The sequence below is a fragment of the Gigantopelta aegis genome, chromosome 7 (assembly GCF_016097555.1).
Source record: "Gigantopelta aegis isolate Gae_Host chromosome 7, Gae_host_genome, whole genome shotgun sequence".
NCBI classification, from domain to species: domain Eukaryota; kingdom Metazoa; phylum Mollusca; class Gastropoda; order Neomphalida; family Peltospiridae; genus Gigantopelta; species Gigantopelta aegis.
The window spans coordinates 43,918,606-43,940,192 of NC_054705.1; the positions used below are offsets into that span (position 1 = coordinate 43,918,606).

The following is a 21,587-nucleotide window of genomic DNA, read 5'->3' on the forward strand; positions in this document are numbered from 1 at the left end:
ACTTGTCCCCTTTTCGGTTACCCACAACTGGGTGTTTTGGGTGTATTTTTGTGTTTTTGTTTGTTTGTTTGTTTGTTGTTTTGTTTTGTTTTGTTGTTGTTGTTGTTGTTGTTTTTTTTGTTTTTTTTTGTTTGTTGTTTGTTTTTTTTTTTTTTTTTTTTTTTTTTTTGTTTCCTTTTTTTTCTTTGGGTTTTTGTTTGTTTTGTTTTTTTTGGGTTTTGGGGGGGGTTTTGGGGGGGGGGTTCTTGCCCCCGTATAGGTTTTATTTTTTGTTTCTTATTTCTTTCTTTCTTTGTCATGCTTTGTGTTCTTTGTCAAAGACTAAATTAGTTGACAATATGTACACACAAACACACACGTACACACACACACACGTACATACACACACACACACGTACACACACACGCACATAAATAGAAAGTTATGATCAGAGTGTGTTGCGGTATTGTCAGTATCATATGTTAGGAATACAAATTGTTTTGTGCGAGCCTCTGGAGCATAATGCATTATTTGCATTCCTAATATATGATACTGACGATACCGAAACTCACGTGGGTAATACTCTCTCCATCATATAAGCTCAAGCTTAATACAACGTGTTTTTGTAAACTGTACACTCAACTTCAATTCCAGTCTGCCATTACTAGATATTTAAACGACGTAAGAATATGTGACGCAGTGTATTTTTAATGGACATGACGTCAAACTCGAATGACGTCATTGTGGATGTCCTTACATGAAAATAAACTAGTGCATAATGGACAGCTTTCAGTGAAAAATTGCTATTGAAATATTTTTATTTGATGACTGTGAATGAATACGTCAACTATGGAGTCTAACCCAAGTACATTTCCTTAAAGGTCAATACACCTAGTGTTGTGACCTCGATTGATTTACATCTAATTTGCAAAGTTATCAAATTTTTAAAGTATGTGATCTGAAAAAATACCACATACTTTGATTGCACTGAAAATGTAACCTCGTGATAAGCGAAAATTATTTCACTCGGGACATAAATTTGATAATAACTGGTAACTCGTTTAGTATATATACCACGACGAACGTCAACAGTGATTGCCGCATACGGGGCACGGCTGCAAACACATTAGTAACAGAGACACTGATGTTCGAAACAACAACATATATTTAGTGTGCAATTATTGAAGTCTCCATAAGGTCCCTGTTCTTCAGAAACATCTTACAATGGCTGTAAACTCATTAATAACAGAGACACTGGTGTTTGAAACAAGAACAGATATTTAGTGTGTAATTATTGAAGTCTCCATAAGGTCCCTGTTCTTCAGAAACATCTTACAATGGCTGCAAACACATTAATAACAGAGACACTGGTGTTTGAAACAAGAACATGTATTTAGTGTGCAATTATTGGAGTCTCCATAAGGCCTCTGTTCTTCAGAAACGTCTTACAAAGGCTGTAAACTCAAGACAGACCCTTCTCAAAAAGAGTCCAGTGATATAAAAGAGCTCTTGTGTAAGTTAACATTACGCATACAAACATTTGAAGAAAGTGTAGAAAATCATATTTTGAACTATTTCCGTCAAGGTAGAAGTCCGCGCACACAAATTTGTAAAAAGTTATGGTTGAAGTTTGTTTTGTTTAACGACACCGCTAGAGCACATTGATTAATTAATGAAAGACTATTGGATGTCAAACATTTCGTAATTCTGACACGTAGTCATCAGAGGAAACCCGCTGCATTTTTCTGTCGATAAAGCAGGAAGGAACATCTCTTTATGCATAGACGACAGCACATACCAATGGTCTATGATTATTGAAGTCGTACTTGCCCTTCAGACAGACTCTTAAATGAGCCCGCTATCTTATGACTACAAAGAAAGAGAAGATCGTGAAGGGAATTTGTGAACTACCAATACCTTGTGAACAGTTTAGGTCATATTTACTGAATTGATTGTATATATATAATGTTAAATTCAGCTGTATGTGACATCCATGAATTGGTTTATATTTGACCCGGAGTGTCCAAATTAAGGAGGGGGGGGGGGGGGGGGGGTCATGGCTGTCCAAGAACAAAACGTGCTTTGACCAGGACTGTGAGTAATGTACTGTCTGGAACTATTATAGTTATTCTTTTATGAAATTCTTAGTAGTGCCGCTTGTTGTGTCGAGCACTATAGACAAAATCGAAATTGCGTATCTATTCTTATTAGTGATCGTTTGTATGCACAGTGCGAGCTACATTTCCTTGTATTTCATAATAATACGTTTATAGTGTATTAAACTATGTTTGTAAAATAGTTGCCGTAATTAATATATGGAATATTAGTATATTACGATCGCTAAATGTGTTAATTTAATGTTTGAAGTCCGTGCGTTGGCCTTGTGGTTTCGACTTTATATAATTCCCAGATACCTGAGCGTATAAAAGCTATGACACAACGTTGGCATTAATATTATTGATGTAAATATTTCCTTAATTGCAAAGTGTGTATACTTACACACTGAAAGCATCCCATGGAGTCATAAATAAACCTCCGATAAATTTCCGTTTGATGGACTGTTTTACCGTGGATGCCGGAATTGACCTTGACCTTAAGTAAAGTTTACTTTCCTCCAAAACTTGTACGATCGATTAGATATTTTCTTTGTTAAACGTATCCTAATATTGTTTGTACATTATGGTAAATCATTTTATTAATTAAGTGATATAATAACTGTAAAACTGATTACTGTAATATTAGTGTTTTTAGGAACTATATCCATGTACGCTGAGAACCTGTTTACACATACTGGTTGCTAAGGTCAGACATACTGGTACACAATTTTTGTAAACAACAGTATTAAAATGCTGTTTTTTATAATTACCTCAAAGGCTTCTTCATTAGAACTATTTTATATTGAACTTAGACCAAAAATGCAATTGTGTAATGATACTCTCATGTTTATGCACATCAGAATTTGTGTTTATTATTAGTTTGATTTCCCCATGTATTTGCAAAGCAGCATATCTTGTTTTTGTGCCAGGTAAATGTCGTTGTTATATCCCCAAACCCTTTTCATAAAAAACTATTTTGTATTGAAATTAGACCAAAAACGCAGTTGTGTAATGATAGTCTCATGATTATGCACATTAGAATTTGTTTCTGTTATTAGCTTGAATTCCCATTGTATTTGCAATGCACCATAGCTTGTTTTTGTGCTTAGTACATACTATAGTTTTTATGAATAATCTAAAGGCTTTTTCTGTGAAATTGTTTTACGCTAATTTTAGATTAAAAAAACAATTAAGAAAATGCTAGTTTATGTCTATCCACTTTAGACATTTCCAGTATTAATTATTTTAATTTGGTAATGTTTTTGCTATGGGCTAAACTGACATATTTATAAAAGTTGAAGTTTCTCATGTCAGTTGCAAACGGAAGCTGGACCGAAAACCAATTACTGTATTCATAGCGCAATTGTGTGCACAACATAATTATTAAATGAAATGATATTTGTTTTGTAAAGGTAGATCTCTTCCTAGCATGACGTAATTTCTGATTGGCTGTTATGACGTCATGTGGGACTTGCGAAAAAGGATAAAAGGCTGACCTCAATGGACTTCAACTGTTTTTCTATCTACCCTCCCCCTCCTGTCCCGAAATTGGTCACTGGCGAAGTCAGAGGCTAAGTCCGGGGTGGGCGTGCCTGAACCTTCTTTGGATATGGGCACGTTAATAAAATTCCCAGTCCCAGTTTTTCTATCGCTCGTTAGCGGTCTGACAAGCAAACATTAAAATCATGTCACCTTGTCCAACTTTCTAATTTTATTGCATTACATACATTTAAATTGACACAGGAATAATTTTAACTTTTATTTTCAAATTAAATTGTATTAATTTACCATCTCTATTTACTTAACTTAGTTTGTCGAAGTAATATTTATAAGCAACTGCAAGCTGCAGTTAATTAAGTTGACATTTATTGGAGATGCAGTCTGCACTGGTTTAAAAGCATACTGTCACGGATTTAAGGGCCTTATTTCTCTAAAAATGGATACTAAATAAAAGTTACATTAATTGTCGGAAACCAAATCTAGCTATCGCATCACCTAATTGAACCATGATGGAGTGAAATCCATGCCAACCCTTTCGGCAATTTTAGTTTTTGAATTATGGATCATTGCCATAATTCAAATATGTTTACAAAATATCATTAATAAATGGAGTATGGTGGTTATGAAGATGGTTGTATAAAGTACATTTAGGGACAAATCGAATTATTTTTGTTCAGGTAGACCATTAAATAGGTCAGTGGTCTGTGACAATATGCCTTTAATCTGCTGGAAACTTACCTATGACCATTAACTTTATTTTCATTTACTCATAACTATTTAACTGGAGCTGAAAGGGTCATCTGATATTTATATTCTCTGCTGGAAACTTACCTATGACAATATAACTTTATTTTCATTTATCTCATAACTTTAATATAATAAATTGTATAATTCTGGAAAATGGAACACTTCGGCTTGTGTCATCTGTGGATGTACCGTATTGTCATCGATTCTGCTGATTAATAATTCAGTTGTTGATATCATTTGGACGCGGCCATAATTTGCAACTATTAGCACGGTATACATATATACCAGTAGAGACCGCCATTCTGGTATAATATGGCCTTTTATCTACAATGATAAGATATCTATAATGTCATCTGTGTTGTGTAATGTGTGGCTGAAGTGTTTAAAGTGTGTGGTATGTGTGTGTGTGTGTTCTGTTTCAAACACAAATCAACTTTAATGACAAAAGCATGCGTTTGTATGTAAATATAGACCCTGTTCTGTATGTATGGTATGTTCTGTAAGTCACGGTCTTTGACTCCACACACTGGTGCACTGCAATATTTTCTGGAACGAAAAAATTCCCAATCATTCGACACTTCCGTGTTCCACCCAATGCAACTGTATTTAAATTGAGTAACGGAACAGACAGCTGCAAGATGAAAATGGCAAGACCGCAAAACATTATTGTTGATGTAATGCTGGTTTTCTTGATGACCGCATTGACGCAAGTCAGTGAATCTGCACGTACATGTACAAATCTGGACAATTTCCCATTTCTTCAAAGGAATACACAGCTAAATAACACAGGAATAGATTTTGTAGAAGATATTGGATTCGTGGAATGTGCGGCCCAATGTAAGCTCCGTAAAAAGTGCAGATCATTCAGCTTTCAGCATTCCAGTGGAAATTGTAAACTTTATGAAATTACAATCGGACAACTCGGAAGCAATGTTGTCTTAAAGACTGGGACCGATACCAAATATAGACGACTGGCCTTCTGTAAGTATCACACTACAATAGTAAGAATTCACCACTGATACCAGCAATATATACGACTGGCCTTCTGTAAGTATCACACTACAATGGTAAGAATTCACCACTGATACCAGCAATATAGACGACTGGCCTTCTGTAAGTATCACACTACAATGGTAAGAATTCACCACTGATACCAGCAATATAGACGACTGGCCTTCTGTAAGTATCACACTACAATGGTAAGAATTCACCACTGATACCAGCAATATAGACGACTGGCCTTCTGTAAGTATCACACTACAATGGTAAGAATTCACCACTGATACCAGCAATATAGACGACTGGCCTTCTGTAAGTATCACACTACAATGGTAAGAATTCACCACTGATACCAGCAATAGACGACTGGCCTTCTGTAAGTATCACCACCACTGATACCAGCAATATAGACGACTGGCCTTCTGACTGGCCTTCTGTAAGTATCACACTACAATGGTAAGAAGTATAGATCACACTACAATGATAAGAATTCACCACTGATACCAGCAATATAGACGACTGGCCTTCTGTAAGTATCACACTACAATGGTAAGAATTCACCACTGATACCAGCAATATAGACGACTGGCCTTCTGTAAGTATCACACTACAATGGTAAGAATTCACCACTGATACCAGCAATATAGACGACTGGCCTTCTGTAAGTAAGAATTCACCACTGATACAAGCAATGACGACTAAGAATTCACCACTGATACCAGCAATATAGACGACTGGCCTTCTGTAAGTATCACACTACAATGGTAAGAATTCACCACTGATACCAGCAATATAGACGACTGGCCTTCTGTAAGTATCACACTACAATGGTAAGAATTCACCACTGATACCAGCAATATAGACGACTGGCCTTCTGTAAGTATCACACTACAATGGTAAGAATTCACCACTGATACCAGCAATATAGACGACTGGCCTTCTGTAAGTATCACACTACAATGGTAACAATTCACCACTGATACTAGCAATATAGACGACTGGCCTTCTGTAAGTATCACACTACAATGGTAAGAATTCACCACTGATACCAGCAATATAGACGACTGGCCTTCTGTAAGTATCACACTACAATGGTAAGAATTCACCACTGATACCAGCAATATAGACGACTGGCCTTCTGTAAGTATCACACTACAATGGTAAGAATTCACCACTGATACCAGCAATATAGACGACTGGCCTTCTGTAAGTATCACACTACAATGGTAAGAATTCACCACTGATACCAGCAATATAGACGACTGGCCTTCTGTAAGTATCACACTACAATGGTAAGAATTCACCACTGATACCAGCAATATAGACGACTGGCCTTCTGTAAGTATCACACTACAATGGTAAGAATTCACCACTGATACCAGCAATATAGACGACTGGCCTTCTGTAAGTATCACACTACAATGGTAAGAATTCACCACTGATACCAGCAATATAGACGACTGGCCTTCTGTAAGTATCACACTACAATGGTAAGAATTCACCACTGATACCAGCAATATAGACGACTGGCCTTCTGTAAGTATCACACTACAATGGTAAGAATTCACCACTGATACCAGCAATATAGACGACTGGCCTTCTGTAAGTATCACACTACAATGGTAAGAATTCACCACTGATACCAGCAATATAGACGACTGGCCTTCTGTAAGTATCACACTACAATGGTAAGAATTCACCACTGATACCAGCAATATAGACGACTGGCCTTCTGTAAGTATCACACTACAATGGTAAGAATTCACCACTGATACCAGCAATATAGACGACTGGCCTTCTGTAAGTATCACACTACAATGGTAAGAATTCACCACTGATACCAGCAATATAGACGACTGGCCTTCTGTAAGTATCACACTACAATGGTAAGAATTCACCACTGATACCAGCAATATAGACGACTGGCCTTCTGTAAGTATCACACTACAATGGTAAGAATTCACCACTGATACCAGCAATATAGACGACTGGCCTTCTGTAAGTATCACACTACAATGGTAAGAATTCACCACTGATACCAGCAATATAGACGACTGGCCTTCTGTAAGTATCACACTACAATGGTAAGAATTCACCACTGATACCAGCAATATAGACGACTGGCCTTCTGTAAGTATCACACTACAATGGTAAGAATTCACCACTGATACCAGCAATATAGACGACTGGCCTTCTGTAAGTATCACACTACAATGGTAAGAATTCACCACTGATACCAGCAATATAGACGACTGGCCTTCTGTAAGTATCACACTACAATGGTAAGAATTCACCACTGATACCAGCAATATAGACGACTGGCCTTCTGTAAGTATCACACTACAATGGTAAGAATTCACCACTGATACCAGCAATATAGACGACTGGCCTTCTGTAAGTATCACACTACAATGGTAAGAATTCACCACTGATACCAGCAATATAGACGACTGGCCTTCTGTAAGTATCACACTACAATGGTAAGAATTCACCACTGATACCAGCAATATAGACGACTGGCCTTCTGTAAGTATCACACTACAATGGTAAGAATTCACCACTGATACCAGCAATATAGACGACTGGCCTTCTGTAAGTATCACACTACAATGGTAAGAATTCACCACTGATACCAGCAATATAGACGACTGGCCTTCTGTAAGTATCACACTACAATGGTAAGAATTCACCACTGATACCAGCAATATAGACGACTGGCCTTCTGTAAGTATCACACTACAATGGTAAGAATTCACCACTGATACCAGCAATATAGACGACTGGCCTTCTGTAAGTATCACACTACAATGGTAAGAATTCACCACTGATACCAGCAATATAGACGACTGGCCTTCTGTAAGTATCACACTACAATGGTAAGAATTCACCACTGATACCAGCAATATAGACGACTGGCCTTCTGTAAGTATCACACTACAATGGTAAGAATTCACCACTGATACCAGCAATATAGACGACTGGCCTTCTGTAAGTATCACACTACAATGGTAAGAATTCACCACTGATACCAGCAATATAGACGACTGGCCTTCTGTAAGTATCACACTACAATGGTAAGAATTCACCACTGATACCAGCAATATAGACGACTGGCCTTCTGTAAGTATCACACTACAATGGTAAGAATTCACCACTGATACCAGCAATATAGACGACTGGCCTTCTGTAAGTATCACACTACAATGGTAAGAATTCACCACTGATACCAGCAATATAGACGACTGGCCTTCTGTAAGTATCACACTACAATGGTAAGAATTCACCACTGATACCAGCAATATAGACGACTGGCCTTCTGTAAGTATCACACTACAATGGTAAGAATTCACCACTGATACCAGCAATATAGACGACTGGCCTTCTGTAAGTATCACACTACAATGGTAAGAATTCACCACTGATACCAGCAATATAGACGACTGGCCTTCTGTAAGTATCACACTACAATGGTAAGAATTCACCACTGATACCAGCAATATAGACGACTGGCCTTCTGTAAGTATCACACTACAATGGTAAGAATTCACCACTGATACCAGCAATATAGACGACTGGCCTTCTGTAAGTATCACACTACAATGGTAAGAATTCACCACTGATACCAGCAATATAGACGACTGGCCTTCTGTAAGTATCACACTACAATGGTAAGAATTCACCACTGATACCAGCAATATAGACGACTGGCCTTCTGTAAGTATCACACTACAATGGTAAGAATTCACCACTGATACCAGCAATATAGACGACTGGCCTTCTGTAAGTATCACACTACAATGGTAAGAATTCACCACTGATACCAGCAATATAGACGACTGGCCTTCTGTAAGTATCACACTACAATGGTAAGAATTCACCACTGATACCAGCAATATAGACGACTGGCCTTCTGTAAGTATCACACTACAATGGTAAGAATTCACCACTGATACCAGCAATATAGACGACTGGCCTTCTGTAAGTATCACACTACAATGGTAAGAATTCACCACTGATACCAGCAATATAGACGACTGGCCTTCTGTAAGTATCACACTACAATGGTAAGAATTCACCACTGATACCAGCAATATAGACGACTGGCCTTCTGTAAGTATCACACTACAATGGTAAGAATTCACCACTGATACCAGCAATATAGACGACTGGCCTTCTGTAAGTATAACACTACAATGGTAAGAATTCACCACTGATACCAGCAATATAGACGACTGGCCTTCTGTAAGTATCACACTACAATGGTAAGAATTCACCACTGATACCAGCAATATAGACGACTGGCCTTCTGTAAGTATCACACTACAATGGTAAGAATTCACCACTGATACCAGCAATATAGACGACTGGCCTTCTGTAAGTATCACACTACAATGGTAAGAATTCACCACTGATACCAGCAATATAGACGACTGGCCTTCTGTAAGTATCACACTACAATGGTAAGAATTCACCACTGATACCAGCAATATAGACGACTGGCCTTCTGTAAGTATCACACTACAATGGTAAGAATTCACCACTGATACCAGCAATATAGACGACTGGCCTTCTGTAAGTATCACACTACAATGGTAAGAATTCACCACTGATACCAGCAATATAGACGACTGGCCTTCTGTAAGTATCACACTACAATGGTAAGAATTCACCACTGATACCAGCAATATAGACGACTGGCCTTCTGTAAGTATCACACTACAATGGTAAGAATTCACCACTGATACCAGCAATATAGACGACTGGCCTTCTGTAAGTATCACACTACAATGGTAAGAATTCACCACTGATACCAGCAATATAGACGACTGGCCTTCTGTAAGTATCACACTACAATGGTAAGAATTCACCACTGATGCCAGCAATATAGACGACTGGCCTTCTGTTATTATTAAGAGGAATTATTTGACAATGGGTATTTACAGACCATACCATAATGGAAGCATACTGTGTGTCAATCAAGTTACATCCATATTGTTTTTTGTTTGTTTGTTTGTTGTTGTTTATTTGTTGTTATCGTTTTTTTGGGGTGGGATGGTGGTTGTTCTGAAACAAACCACATTAAACCGGTTTTCTGAGATAGGACAGTGACGTCATTCAGGACCGTCAGCAACTCGCACAATAAAGGATATTCACGATCAACAAATAAGTACATTGTTTGTAAATGTTGGATAATTTAATTTGATTGTTCATTTCTTCAACTTCGAAAAAATCGATCTTACAAATTTTTATTGTTCTACGTTGAATGCATTTCCCGTTATTTTCATTTAAAAAGTGTAACGTTTTCTATTTTCTGTCACACGATATAAATTATTTACTGATTTGACTTGTCATTATTATTATTATTTTTTTTTTTTTCACAGAGAATAGCTGGCCCATGTGCAGACCACTCTTGTTCCATCAACGATGTCTGTGAACCGACCAGTCGATACACAAAGAAATGTGTCACTACATGTTAAGTACAGTGGCGGTTACAGGCGTTTTACAGGGGTTGGGGAAGGACGAATATGTTTTATTTAACGACGCCGCATTTAACACATTTTATTTACGGTTATGTGGCGTCGAACATATTGTTAAAGGGACATTCCTGAGTTTGCTGCATTGTAAGAAGTTTCCGACTAATAAAATATTTCTACGATTAATCTCACATATTAAATATATTTTCTTGTTTAGAATATCAGTGTCTATATATATTCAATCTGTTTCTGATCGTCTTAATATTTGTAAGAAGCCCAAACTGGATTTCGTCTTCAAATAATTTCGTACGTACGAAAAAATATATTTTAAGAGATAAATGAAATTTAACCTAGTACAAATATTAGAACGATCAGAAACACGTTTAATATACAGTCACTAATATTTTATGCAACAATATATATTTGATGTGTAATTACAGTCGTCAAAAAGTCTCTGTTAGTCCATAACATCTTTAAAATTGCAGCAAACTCAGGAATGCCCCTTTAAGGGCCACACTTGTATTGAGAGATGAAATCCGCTGTCTTTTCGATTAGAAGCAAGGGATCTTTTATATGCACCATCCCACAGGCAGGATAGTACATACCACAGCCTTTGCTACACCAGTTGTAGAGCACTGGCTGGAACGATAAATAGCTCATGTGGGCCAAGGGGATGGGGATGGGCATCGTATATGAGCTGACTGATTGTATTCTGTGTGTGTTAGTAATCGATGCGGGCCACAGGGCGGGGGGGGGGGGGGGGGGGGGGTCGTTTGAATAATGATGCTGGTTGTGCTACATCACGTAGCCCGGTGGTAAAGAACTTGTCTGATGCGCGGTCGGTCTAGGATCGATCCCCGTCGGTGGGTACATTTTTCTATCTGTCATTCCATCCAGTGCACCACGTCTGGCATATTCAAATACCGTGGTATGTGGTGTCCTGTCTGTGGAATGGAGCTTATAAAAGATTCCTTGCTACTGATGGACAATGTTAGCGGGTTTCCTCTCTAAGGCTATTTGTCAAAATTACCAAATATTTGACATCCAATAGTCAAAGATTAATAAATCGATTTTCTCTAGTGGTGTCGTTAAACAAAACAAAATTTATACGACACTTAAATTGCCCACGGCTACAAACCTGTGTGTGTTTGAGGCACGGAAGGCTATGTAGAGTGTATTCTGGGTATGTTAGTAAGCGATGCATTCTGGGTATGTTAGTAATGATAAAATGTAGCGGGTTTCCTCTCTAACACTATGATAAAATTACCAAATATTTGACATCCAATAGCCGATGGTTAATGAATCAATGTGCTCTAGTGGTGTCGTTACTCAAAACAAACTTTTTTTGGTGATTGTCGGGCACTTGTCGTATTATTGTATGAGACGGCCCCTGGAAGATGGATTGGCTGAGTGGGCGATCATGTGACGCAACGTCACGATATAGGTCGGCGAACTTAGAATTCTACTGTTCGGAGTTTGCCGAAGCTTAGCTGAATGTGGGTGCTGTCGGGTTTCTTTCTGTAGTGTGTGTATTAGTGATTAATATCTGATTTTTTTTTTAATCAAGGAACTCGAAAATGGTCGATGTAAATGTATTAATGTCAAACATAGGATTGTTGTAGTATTAGAGCGGAAATCTTTGACTACTGTGTGGTGGTCGGCGATTGCCAAAAAATTACCTAGCTTGGTCTCTGACTGTAACGAGAGCGTATTTATGTCCAAATATCCCTCTAGCTCTCTTACAATCAGAGTACTCGAGCTAAGTGCAGATTTCTCAGGTATCTCGATGGTAACCAATATATTGTGGGAACAGGTGGTGAAAACGCGATACATTGTTTGTATGTTACATGGCAACCGGGCACATTTCCGATATATACAATTACAGCACGCATTGTGGGTCTGTGTCTAGTTATCGTTGTGTAACGTGAAAGGTAAGATTGGAGAAGTTAAAGTTTTATCGTCGACAAACAAAAATAACAACCCAGCTTTCTTCACGACAAGCTGTGCGTGAACTCTGTCGTCTGGTTATCAATAAGTGACTAGCTTAGAAGTACACGACAAAGCGATGACGTCGGTCCTTTAGACCATGACGTTAAAGCATTAGTCATGTTCATCACAGAACAACACACACATACGGACAAACCATATTAATTATACATGGTTGCATAATGCGTTTGTTAGTGTAACTCACTGCTCGTTGTTTTGTGTTTCGTTTATTTTGGTATCGTGGTTAAGCCATCGGACATAAGGCTGGTAGGTACAGGGTTCGCAGCCCGGTACCGGCTCCCACCAAGAGCGAGCGTTAACGACTCAATGGGTAGGTGTAAGACCACTACACCCTCTTCTCTCTCACTAACCACTAACAATTAAGCCACTGTCCTGGGAAGACAGCCCAGATAGCTGAGGTGTGTGTGTGCTCAGGACGGCGTGCTTTAACCTTGATTGGATATAAGCACAAAAAATAAGTTAAAATGACATGAAAGTTCTGTTAGTAAAACAATTCGTTCTGCTAGCCTTCATCGTTCAAAAGCATATTCACTGTAAGAAAACGGTTATCTACGTCCGCAAAACAAAACAAAAAACCCCACCCTATATTTAACAAAAAACAAATCAACAAAAACCTTAAAATATGATATATAACATCAATAACATACTACATCAGTAAAGTATGCAGTGTTGTTTATGTGCTGAAAACACTGACAAAATGTGACTTTGATAGTTTTTTTCCATGCATTTTTAATAACTAAATATGCATGTACATATTTAATATTTAAAAAGAACATTGCTATACAATTTCATTGTCTGAATAGGTTTCTGTATTAGCATTATAATAGATTTTAAAGTCCCGAAATAAAAACTGGCGAAAAAAGTGGGGGTACTTACTTTACTTACATATGTATCTATTTATTCATGCATTCATTTACTTCTGTTTTTAGTTATCTTATATTTTTTTTTTTTTTTTTTTTTTTTTTTTTTTTTTTTTTTTTCATTTCGTTTTTGTTTTTGTTTTCGTTTTATTTATTTGTTTATTTATTTATTTGTAATCCTCTTTTTTTTTTTTTTTTTTTTTTTTTTTAGATTGTCCGTCTCCTCCAGCTGTTACAAACGCCACGGCTAACTTCACGACAAGCCACGAGACGACCAAAGTCGGAAGTCGTCTGTCGTACACGTGTGACGTCAACTTCCACCCAGTGGGTAACAGAACCTGTCTCCCAGACGGAACGTGGTCCAACTTCACATGTGAACCGGGTTAGTTTGACCGCCATCATACTTCCTGCATACACAAACACAAACGTGGTGGGACGTAGCCTAGTGGTAAAGCGCTCGCTTGATGCGCGGGCGGTCTGGGATCGATCGCCGTCGGTGGGTTCAATAGGTTATTTCACGTTCTAGCCAATGCATCAAAGTTTGTTTTGTTTAACGACACCACTAGAGCAAATTGATTAATGAATCATCGACTATTGGGTGTCAAACATTTGGTAACTCGGACAAAAGGTCTTAGAGAGGAAACCCGCTACATGTTTATCATTAGTAGTAAGGTATATTTTATATGCAATTCCTATAGACAGGAAAGCACATACCACGGCCTTTGACCAGTCGTGGTGCACTGGTTGGCCGAGAAATAAACCTCACTCGGCTGAATGAATCCACCGAGGTGGTTCGATCGTGCAACGCAAGCCCTTCAGGCGAGCACTTAACGGACTGAGCTAAATCCCTCTCCATCCAGTACGCCACGACTGATATATAAAAGCCCGTGGTATGTGCTATCCTATCTGTGGGATGGTGCATAGGAAAGATCCCTTGCTACTAATGGAAAAATGTAGCGGGTTTCCTGTCTAAAATCATGTGTCAAATTTAGCATATGTTTGACATCCAATAGCCAATGATTAATAATTCAACGTGGTCTATTGGTGCCGTTAAATAAAACAGACTTTAACATAAATACAGACAGACATAGAATGAATAATCTCGCACGCAGACATATAGAATTTGCATATTAATATTATTAATTTGGGTTAAAGGGCACCGAATAAAATCTCAAAGAGGGCAGTTATTTGCTAATTTCGAATATAACGTGAAATATTGTTTGTCTGTTTGCGAAGTGGGTTGGTCTTTTTGAGGACTTTAAATAATTGAAAATCCCGTGTTCATTTATGACATAGTCCGTATTTCAAGTGATAAAATATATGTGTTCTTATCCGGCTTTCATACATCATGTTAATGAATGAATGAATAAATGAATGAATGGAAGAATGAATGAATTAATTAATAAATGAATCAATGAACGAACGAACGAACGGATATTTCACAACATCCCCAGAACAAAAATACATCGGTTATTTGGTGTCAAAAAATATGAATGAATTGATGATCAAAACATCAATATTAAATGGAAACACATAATACGTGACTGTGCAAAGTATAAATATCACAAGCATATTAACATTTACATACATGCATATTAACATGTATATATACACACACACACACACACACACACACACACACAGACACACACACACACACAGACACAGACACACACACACATACATACACACACACACACACACACAGACACACACACACACACACACACAGACACACACACACACACACACACACACATACATACACACACACACACATATATACATATATATATATATATATATATATATATATATATATATATATATATATATATATATATATATATAGATTAAAATTTTAAATAAAAACCAGCATGTCGTAAGATTTGCTAAATAAATTCCATCACATTTTGTCTTCCAAATATATTTCCTCGTCGATTTACGGGCGGGACGTAGCCCATTGGTACAGCGTTATCTCGATGCGCTGTTGGTGTGGGATCTATCCCCGTTGGTGGGCCCATTGGGCTATTTCTCGTTCCAGCCAGTGCACCACGACTGGTATATCAAAGGCCGTGGTATGTACTAACATGTCTGTGGGATGGTGCATATACATATCCCCGTTTGGCATGCTTCTACGGAAAATGTTTAAATGTATATGCTCAGAGGTGCATTCTGGAACTATTTGTGATGGGTTTTTAAGGTTTTATTTTAGGTATTTTCAGGTCGTAGCGCGTACAGAGCAGCAGTAAGCTTGAACTACATTAACTGTGTGACACGTTGTCTTGTTACATTAGCCTACTGTAAACCCGTTAACATTGATGAGTAATGTACTTAATTGAGTATATTGCATATGTGTAGGCCTATGGGTAGAAGAAACGTAAATATATGGAACATGCGTATTGTTACATAATGGGTACATCTCGTACACCTACCTGTGCTCGACTATGGACCAGGTACGACTGAGCAGTGTCGCACTCATAACCTAGAGCGATCGTACTCCAATATAACCATCGCTCAAAATATGGATACGATCATTGACAGACTTGGCAGAAGCAAGGGGCGAGAGGCATATTTTTTTTCTAAAACCACAATATAAGTGAAAAGAACTAGTGTCACTGTGAAACAATGCATTTCTATTTTGTACTTTAATACTCGTTAATTGTAATCCATGTAAAATGCGTAGTGGTTCATTTGTACCGGCCTCGGTGGCGTCGTGGCAGGCCATCGGTCTACGGGCTGGTAGGTACTGGGTTCGGATCCCAGTCGAGGCATGGGATTTTTAATCCAGATACCGACTCCAAACCCTGAGTGAGTGCTCCGCAAGGCTCAATGGGTAGGTGTAAACCACTTGCACCGACCAGTGATCCATAACTGGTTCAACAAAGGCCATGGTTTGTGCTATCCTGCCTGTGGGAAGCGCAAATAAAAGATCCCTTGCTGCCTGTCGTAAAGAAGAGTAGCCTATGTGGCGACAGCGGGTTTCCTCTAAAAACAGTGTCAGAATGATCATATGTTTGACGTCCAATAGCCGATGATAAGATTAAAAATCAATGTGCTCTAGTGGCGTCGTTAAATAAAACAAACTTTACTTTTTTTGGTTCATTTGTAACCTATTATAGCTCTTTGGTAGTGCTTAATGCAAATGTGAATAAACGCTATCGAGATTCGGGCATTTTTTTAAAAACCCTTTAAATTCGGGCAAAATTCAGCCTCCTGGAAAATTGGAGCCCGTACGCCTGTGTGGGGCTGTATGATGAGTATAATGTTATCATTAACAGACAAGGATTCATAGTTTGTGAAAATAACAATTGAATCACTAAACGCGTGCGTGGGAAAAAACAACCCATCAATGTATTTAAATTTTGGTATTGGGCATAGCTTTCGTTTTCTGTTTTGTGTACTGACCGCATCGGAATCGCTTTCGTGAATACTATTTAAGTCTGTTGCTCCCCCTTGATTGTTAGTTCGACAATGGTATTGCAATCGAAGTTCCACCAATAACTATTTGACACGGAAGGAAATGTATGACATGTTAAACATATTTATGGTACCAGTACCAGTCAGATGCCAGACACGGTTTGATATTTCGTAAAAGTATTTATTTTATTGACCAGTTATATTATATCTTGTTTCTTTTTACCAGTGGTAAAGCGTTCGCTTGATGCGCGGTCGGTCTAGGATCGATCCCCGTCGGTGGACTCATTTGGATATTTCTCGTTCCAGCTAGTGCTCCACATCAGTTGTAACAAAGGCCATGGTATGTACTATCCTGTCTGTGGGATGGTGCATACAAAATATCCCTTGCTGCTAATCGAAAAGAGTAGCCCATGAAGTGGCGACAGCGGGTTTCCTCTCGCAATATCAACGTGGTCCTTAACCATAAGTTTGACGCCATATAACCGTAAATAAAATGAGTCAAGTGCATCGTTAAATAAACTATTTCCTTCCTTCCTCTTTGCTCAGGTCATCCCACGATAGTCGTAGTTTGTGAGTCGACAAAATAGCGCGCCACAATAATTGCTTACACGATAGACTGGTTCTCAATTGAATAGATGAGTGCGTCGTTAAATAAACTTCCTTTCTTCCTTCCTAAATTGAATATACCCATAACGAGGCCTTGTATTATCATTCTTGTAACACATGTACCATGTTAGGCCAAAAATATTTACGGACATTTCCGAATGCTATAATTAATATTGAGCTTCTACAGAGACGAGCCAAATAATATCAGAGGGCGAGCTTCTAATAATGGTTTCGAATAAACTAGCATTTAATACAGCTATCTGTTAGGGTAAATGTTAAAATACTTCTAACAGGAAATACAAAACGTTATACATTTTTCGGCGGATCTCCGATTCTCGCAGGGTGGGTGGGTTGGTGGGCGTTCGCACCCGCCGCACCCCCCCCCCCCCCCCCCCCCCCGCCGCACCCCCCGCCGCACCCCCCGCACCCCCACCCCCGCTGCCTACGGGCCTGAGAAAAGATCCTTTGCTGCTAATCAGAAAGTGTAGCCCATGAAGTGGCAACAGCGGGTTTCCTCACTCAATATTTGTGTGGTCCTTAACTATATGTCTGACGCTATATAACGGTAAATAAAATAATGTGTCGAGTGTATCGTTAAATAAAACATGTCTTTCTGTGTCGTCGGTTTAAAACATGGATCCTTGTTCATGATAAATGAATGTGATAGATATGTGTGACCGATGCGAGCACGACAAGAGACTATTTCATCCTCTAGGAGGACTGCCAGTCTCCTGGGACTGGCTTGACAGAATGAAGTTTGTTCGCAACCGCACCGTTCTAATCATCTTGCCAAGTTGAATACTATCATGTTTAAGATCAGATGTTTAAGGCACACCAACCCTGGAGAGGCAAATCCAAAGCAGACATGACAGCAGATGTCAGTATGGCTGGGAACCAACATAATTCAAAGTGTTTATATGATTGGCTATGGATAAAACGACCCTAATTTGTTCCTGGGCTTTAATGATTTACCAGGTTTCAGTAGATTCAATAGATGCCGAATCATGCAAGCGAGTGTAGAAGATAATATTATTGCATCTTAGAATCCTTAACACAAGCCACACAATTCCCACCCCGTGATCCACCCGTACACACGAATAGAATACGAAACGTTTTAGTTGCCGAATCAGTTCACAGCGTGTTCCAACATATTATTGCATCTGAAGAAAAAATGTTTTATTTAACGAGTCGCAGAATTATTTTATTTACGGTCCATCCGCTTCAGACATATGGTTAAAAACCTACCTTTTGAGAGGAAACCCGATGTAGCCACAGGCGTCTTTTACGACAGGCAGCAAGGGATCTTTTACAATGCGCTTATAACATACAGATATACAAACCATGGCCTTTGTTTTGATTTGGATCACTGATCGGTGCAAAGTGTTCCACACATTCCCATTGACCTTGCGGAGCACTCAATCAGGAATAGGAGTCAGTATCTGGATTAAAATCCCCATGCCTCGACTGGGATTCGAACCCAGTACCTACCAGCCTGTAGACCGATGGCTAACCACGACGCCACCGAGGCCGGTAAACACATTACAATGTATGTATAAATAGGAATACAACATAAACACATGACAATGTATACATGAATACACATCTAATTAAGTAGCATTAATATTAACAGTGAATATAAAATTGAAATGATAAATGTCAATTTAAGTATGTATACTATTTTATCTGACTATTTGAGCCTCAAGTATAAACTTCCGTAAGTTACTTGTAGAACAATCGTGTATATTTAAAGGGTTTAGCATCAGTAAACATAATCTAAGTTTATCATGGATGGCAGTCTTCTGTTAAAGAGGAATGTGATAACGGTACTTCCCTTGAAGTAAAATACATTCCATGTTAATAGCTACAACCTGTTGTTTTTCCCACACTTAAGTACGAAAATGTAAGGGGTGTTTTGTTTTGTTTTGTTTTTGTTTTTGTGGTTTTTTGTGTTGCTTTTTTGTGTGTGTTTTTTTTTTTTTTTTGGGGGGGGGGGGGTTGTTGTGATTTTTTTTTTTTTTTTATTCTACTAAATATAAATAAAGATACAAAATCTGGGGGTTGTGTCTCCTCCACTAGAGATTGCCCCTCCCCCATCCAGATATCGTTCCTACGGGCCTGAATGGTATTTTGCATAGTATGAGATGCAAGTGCAGTCAACCGCTTGTCACTAACATTCGCTAGACTGGTTTTTACGGTACACAGTAAACCGAATTACAACTTCGGCAACCAATCAAATAGTTCGCGAACGTGAGCGAAACGTTTGTTGGCTGAACTTTAGGCCGTCCTCTGCACAGATATAAAAAAAATGTCTTAGCAGTAATACATTGCTAAGCTACCCTCTTTAAGAGTACATATGCTAATTAGATACATAATGCATTTTGATTTTGCCCGAATGTCTGTAATAAAGATGTGATGCACACCATAACTTTTGTAATATACGCTTCGAAAACATTCATTCTTATGAGCCTATTTGTCCCTTTAATATATTATAGTAGTTAATGTTTACGTGTTTTATCGCAGACCCTGCATGTCCCGCGTTCTGCGACACAACACGCAACAAGTGCTACACCGTGCATTACGAAGACACAAAGTCGTGGACTGATGCCCTAGCAACGTGCTCCAACAATGGATCTCTGGTGGACATAAAAACCAAACAAGACTTCACTTTTATAAACAAAACAGTACGGTAAGTGTGTAAGAGTTATCTATATAACAGGGGCGTAAGCTGGTGGGTTTGTACCAGCCTCCTCGTTAGCGCTAAACCTATTTGTATCAGTGTAATATTACGCTATTCATATTGATGTCCAGAGGAAAGGTTTTGTTTGTTTTGTTTAACGACACCACTAGAGCACATTGATTAATTAATCATATGCTATTGGATGTCAAACATTTGGTAATTCAGACACGTAGTCGGATGCCGGGGTCGACAGAGTTAATCACACCAAAAGCGGCTTCTTTGTTCTTGATTTGGCATCCGATATCCGGAATAGACAGATGCCGGATTAGACAAAAGTTAAGTCATAATAAATTAATGGTCGCTGGACGGGACCATGAAACTGTGCAAGTTTACACAGAAATCCGGTTTAGACAAATGCCGGTTTTGGCACAGTCCAATATATATATATATATATATATATATATATATATATATATATATATATATATATATATATATATATACAGTGGACTCTGTCTAAAGCGGACTCACTTCGTACCGTCGATATAGTCCGGTTTGCATAGAGGACCGGTTTAGACAGAGTTCATCCAAAGTTATGGTTCTTGAATGGTCGACAACTCGCGATCAACAATGACATTTGAACCCATGGATGGTTGGGAAACACAGTCATACAAGCCAGACTTGCCACGCAAGAGCCTTCGTATCCCGCTCGATAGATCTTCTCCAGGTCTCCTTGGGTCTCCCCCTCATTCTCTTGCCACCAGGGGTCCAGAGTATAGCCACTCTTGGGATGGATGTCAGTGGTATTCTACAGACGTGTTTAATCCATTTCCGTCTGCGGCGTTTAACCTGGAGGGCTGCATGCCTGTCCTGTCATGGAGATCCTTGCTGTTGATTCTGTTCGACCAGTAGATGCACATAATACTCCTGGGGCACATGTTCTGGAAAACTTCGGGTACCCCATTTATTTACAAAACAACGTCACACATTCTGTATACATTAAACGAATTATTTGACGAAATTAACCGGGTCTCATTGAAATAAAATTTTATATATATATATATATATATATATATATATATATATATACATACATACATATACATACGCATATACATATACATATACATATACATATACATATACATATATATATATATATATATATATATATATATATATATATATATATATATATATACACACACACACAGATAAAAT

At 38.4% G+C, this 21,587-nt stretch overlaps 1 protein-coding gene across 1 annotated transcript; it reads left to right on the forward strand.

Moving 5' to 3' along the window:
• Positions 1–10,719: 10,719 nt before the first annotated feature.
• On the forward strand, positions 10,720–20,347 carry LOC121376874. Its single transcript, XM_041504660.1, has 3 exons — positions 10,720–10,794; positions 13,875–14,045; positions 20,210–20,347. Exons 1-3 carry the CDS (start codon positions 10,747–10,749, stop codon positions 20,297–20,299), a joined length of 309 nt encoding a protein of 102 aa, XP_041360594.1. The 5' UTR covers positions 10,720–10,746; the 3' UTR covers positions 20,300–20,347.
• The last annotated feature ends 1,240 nt before the right edge of the window (positions 20,348–21,587 follow it).

What these genes read in the sequence shown, in the direction of transcription:
- LOC121376874 (XM_041504660.1), top strand. Translation starts at nt 10,747, where the DNA reads ATGTCTGTGAACCGACCAGTCGATACACAAAGAAATGTGTCACTACAT. An exon ending in AAAGAAATGTGTCACTACAT is followed by an intron (nt 10,795 to 13,874) that starts GTTAAGTACAGT and finishes TTTTTTTTTTAG; the next exon opens with ATTGTCCGTCTCCTCCAGCT. An exon ending in CAACTTCACATGTGAACCGG is followed by an intron (nt 14,046 to 20,209) that starts GTTAGTTTGACC and finishes GTTTTATCGCAG; the next exon opens with ACCCTGCATGTCCCGCGTTC.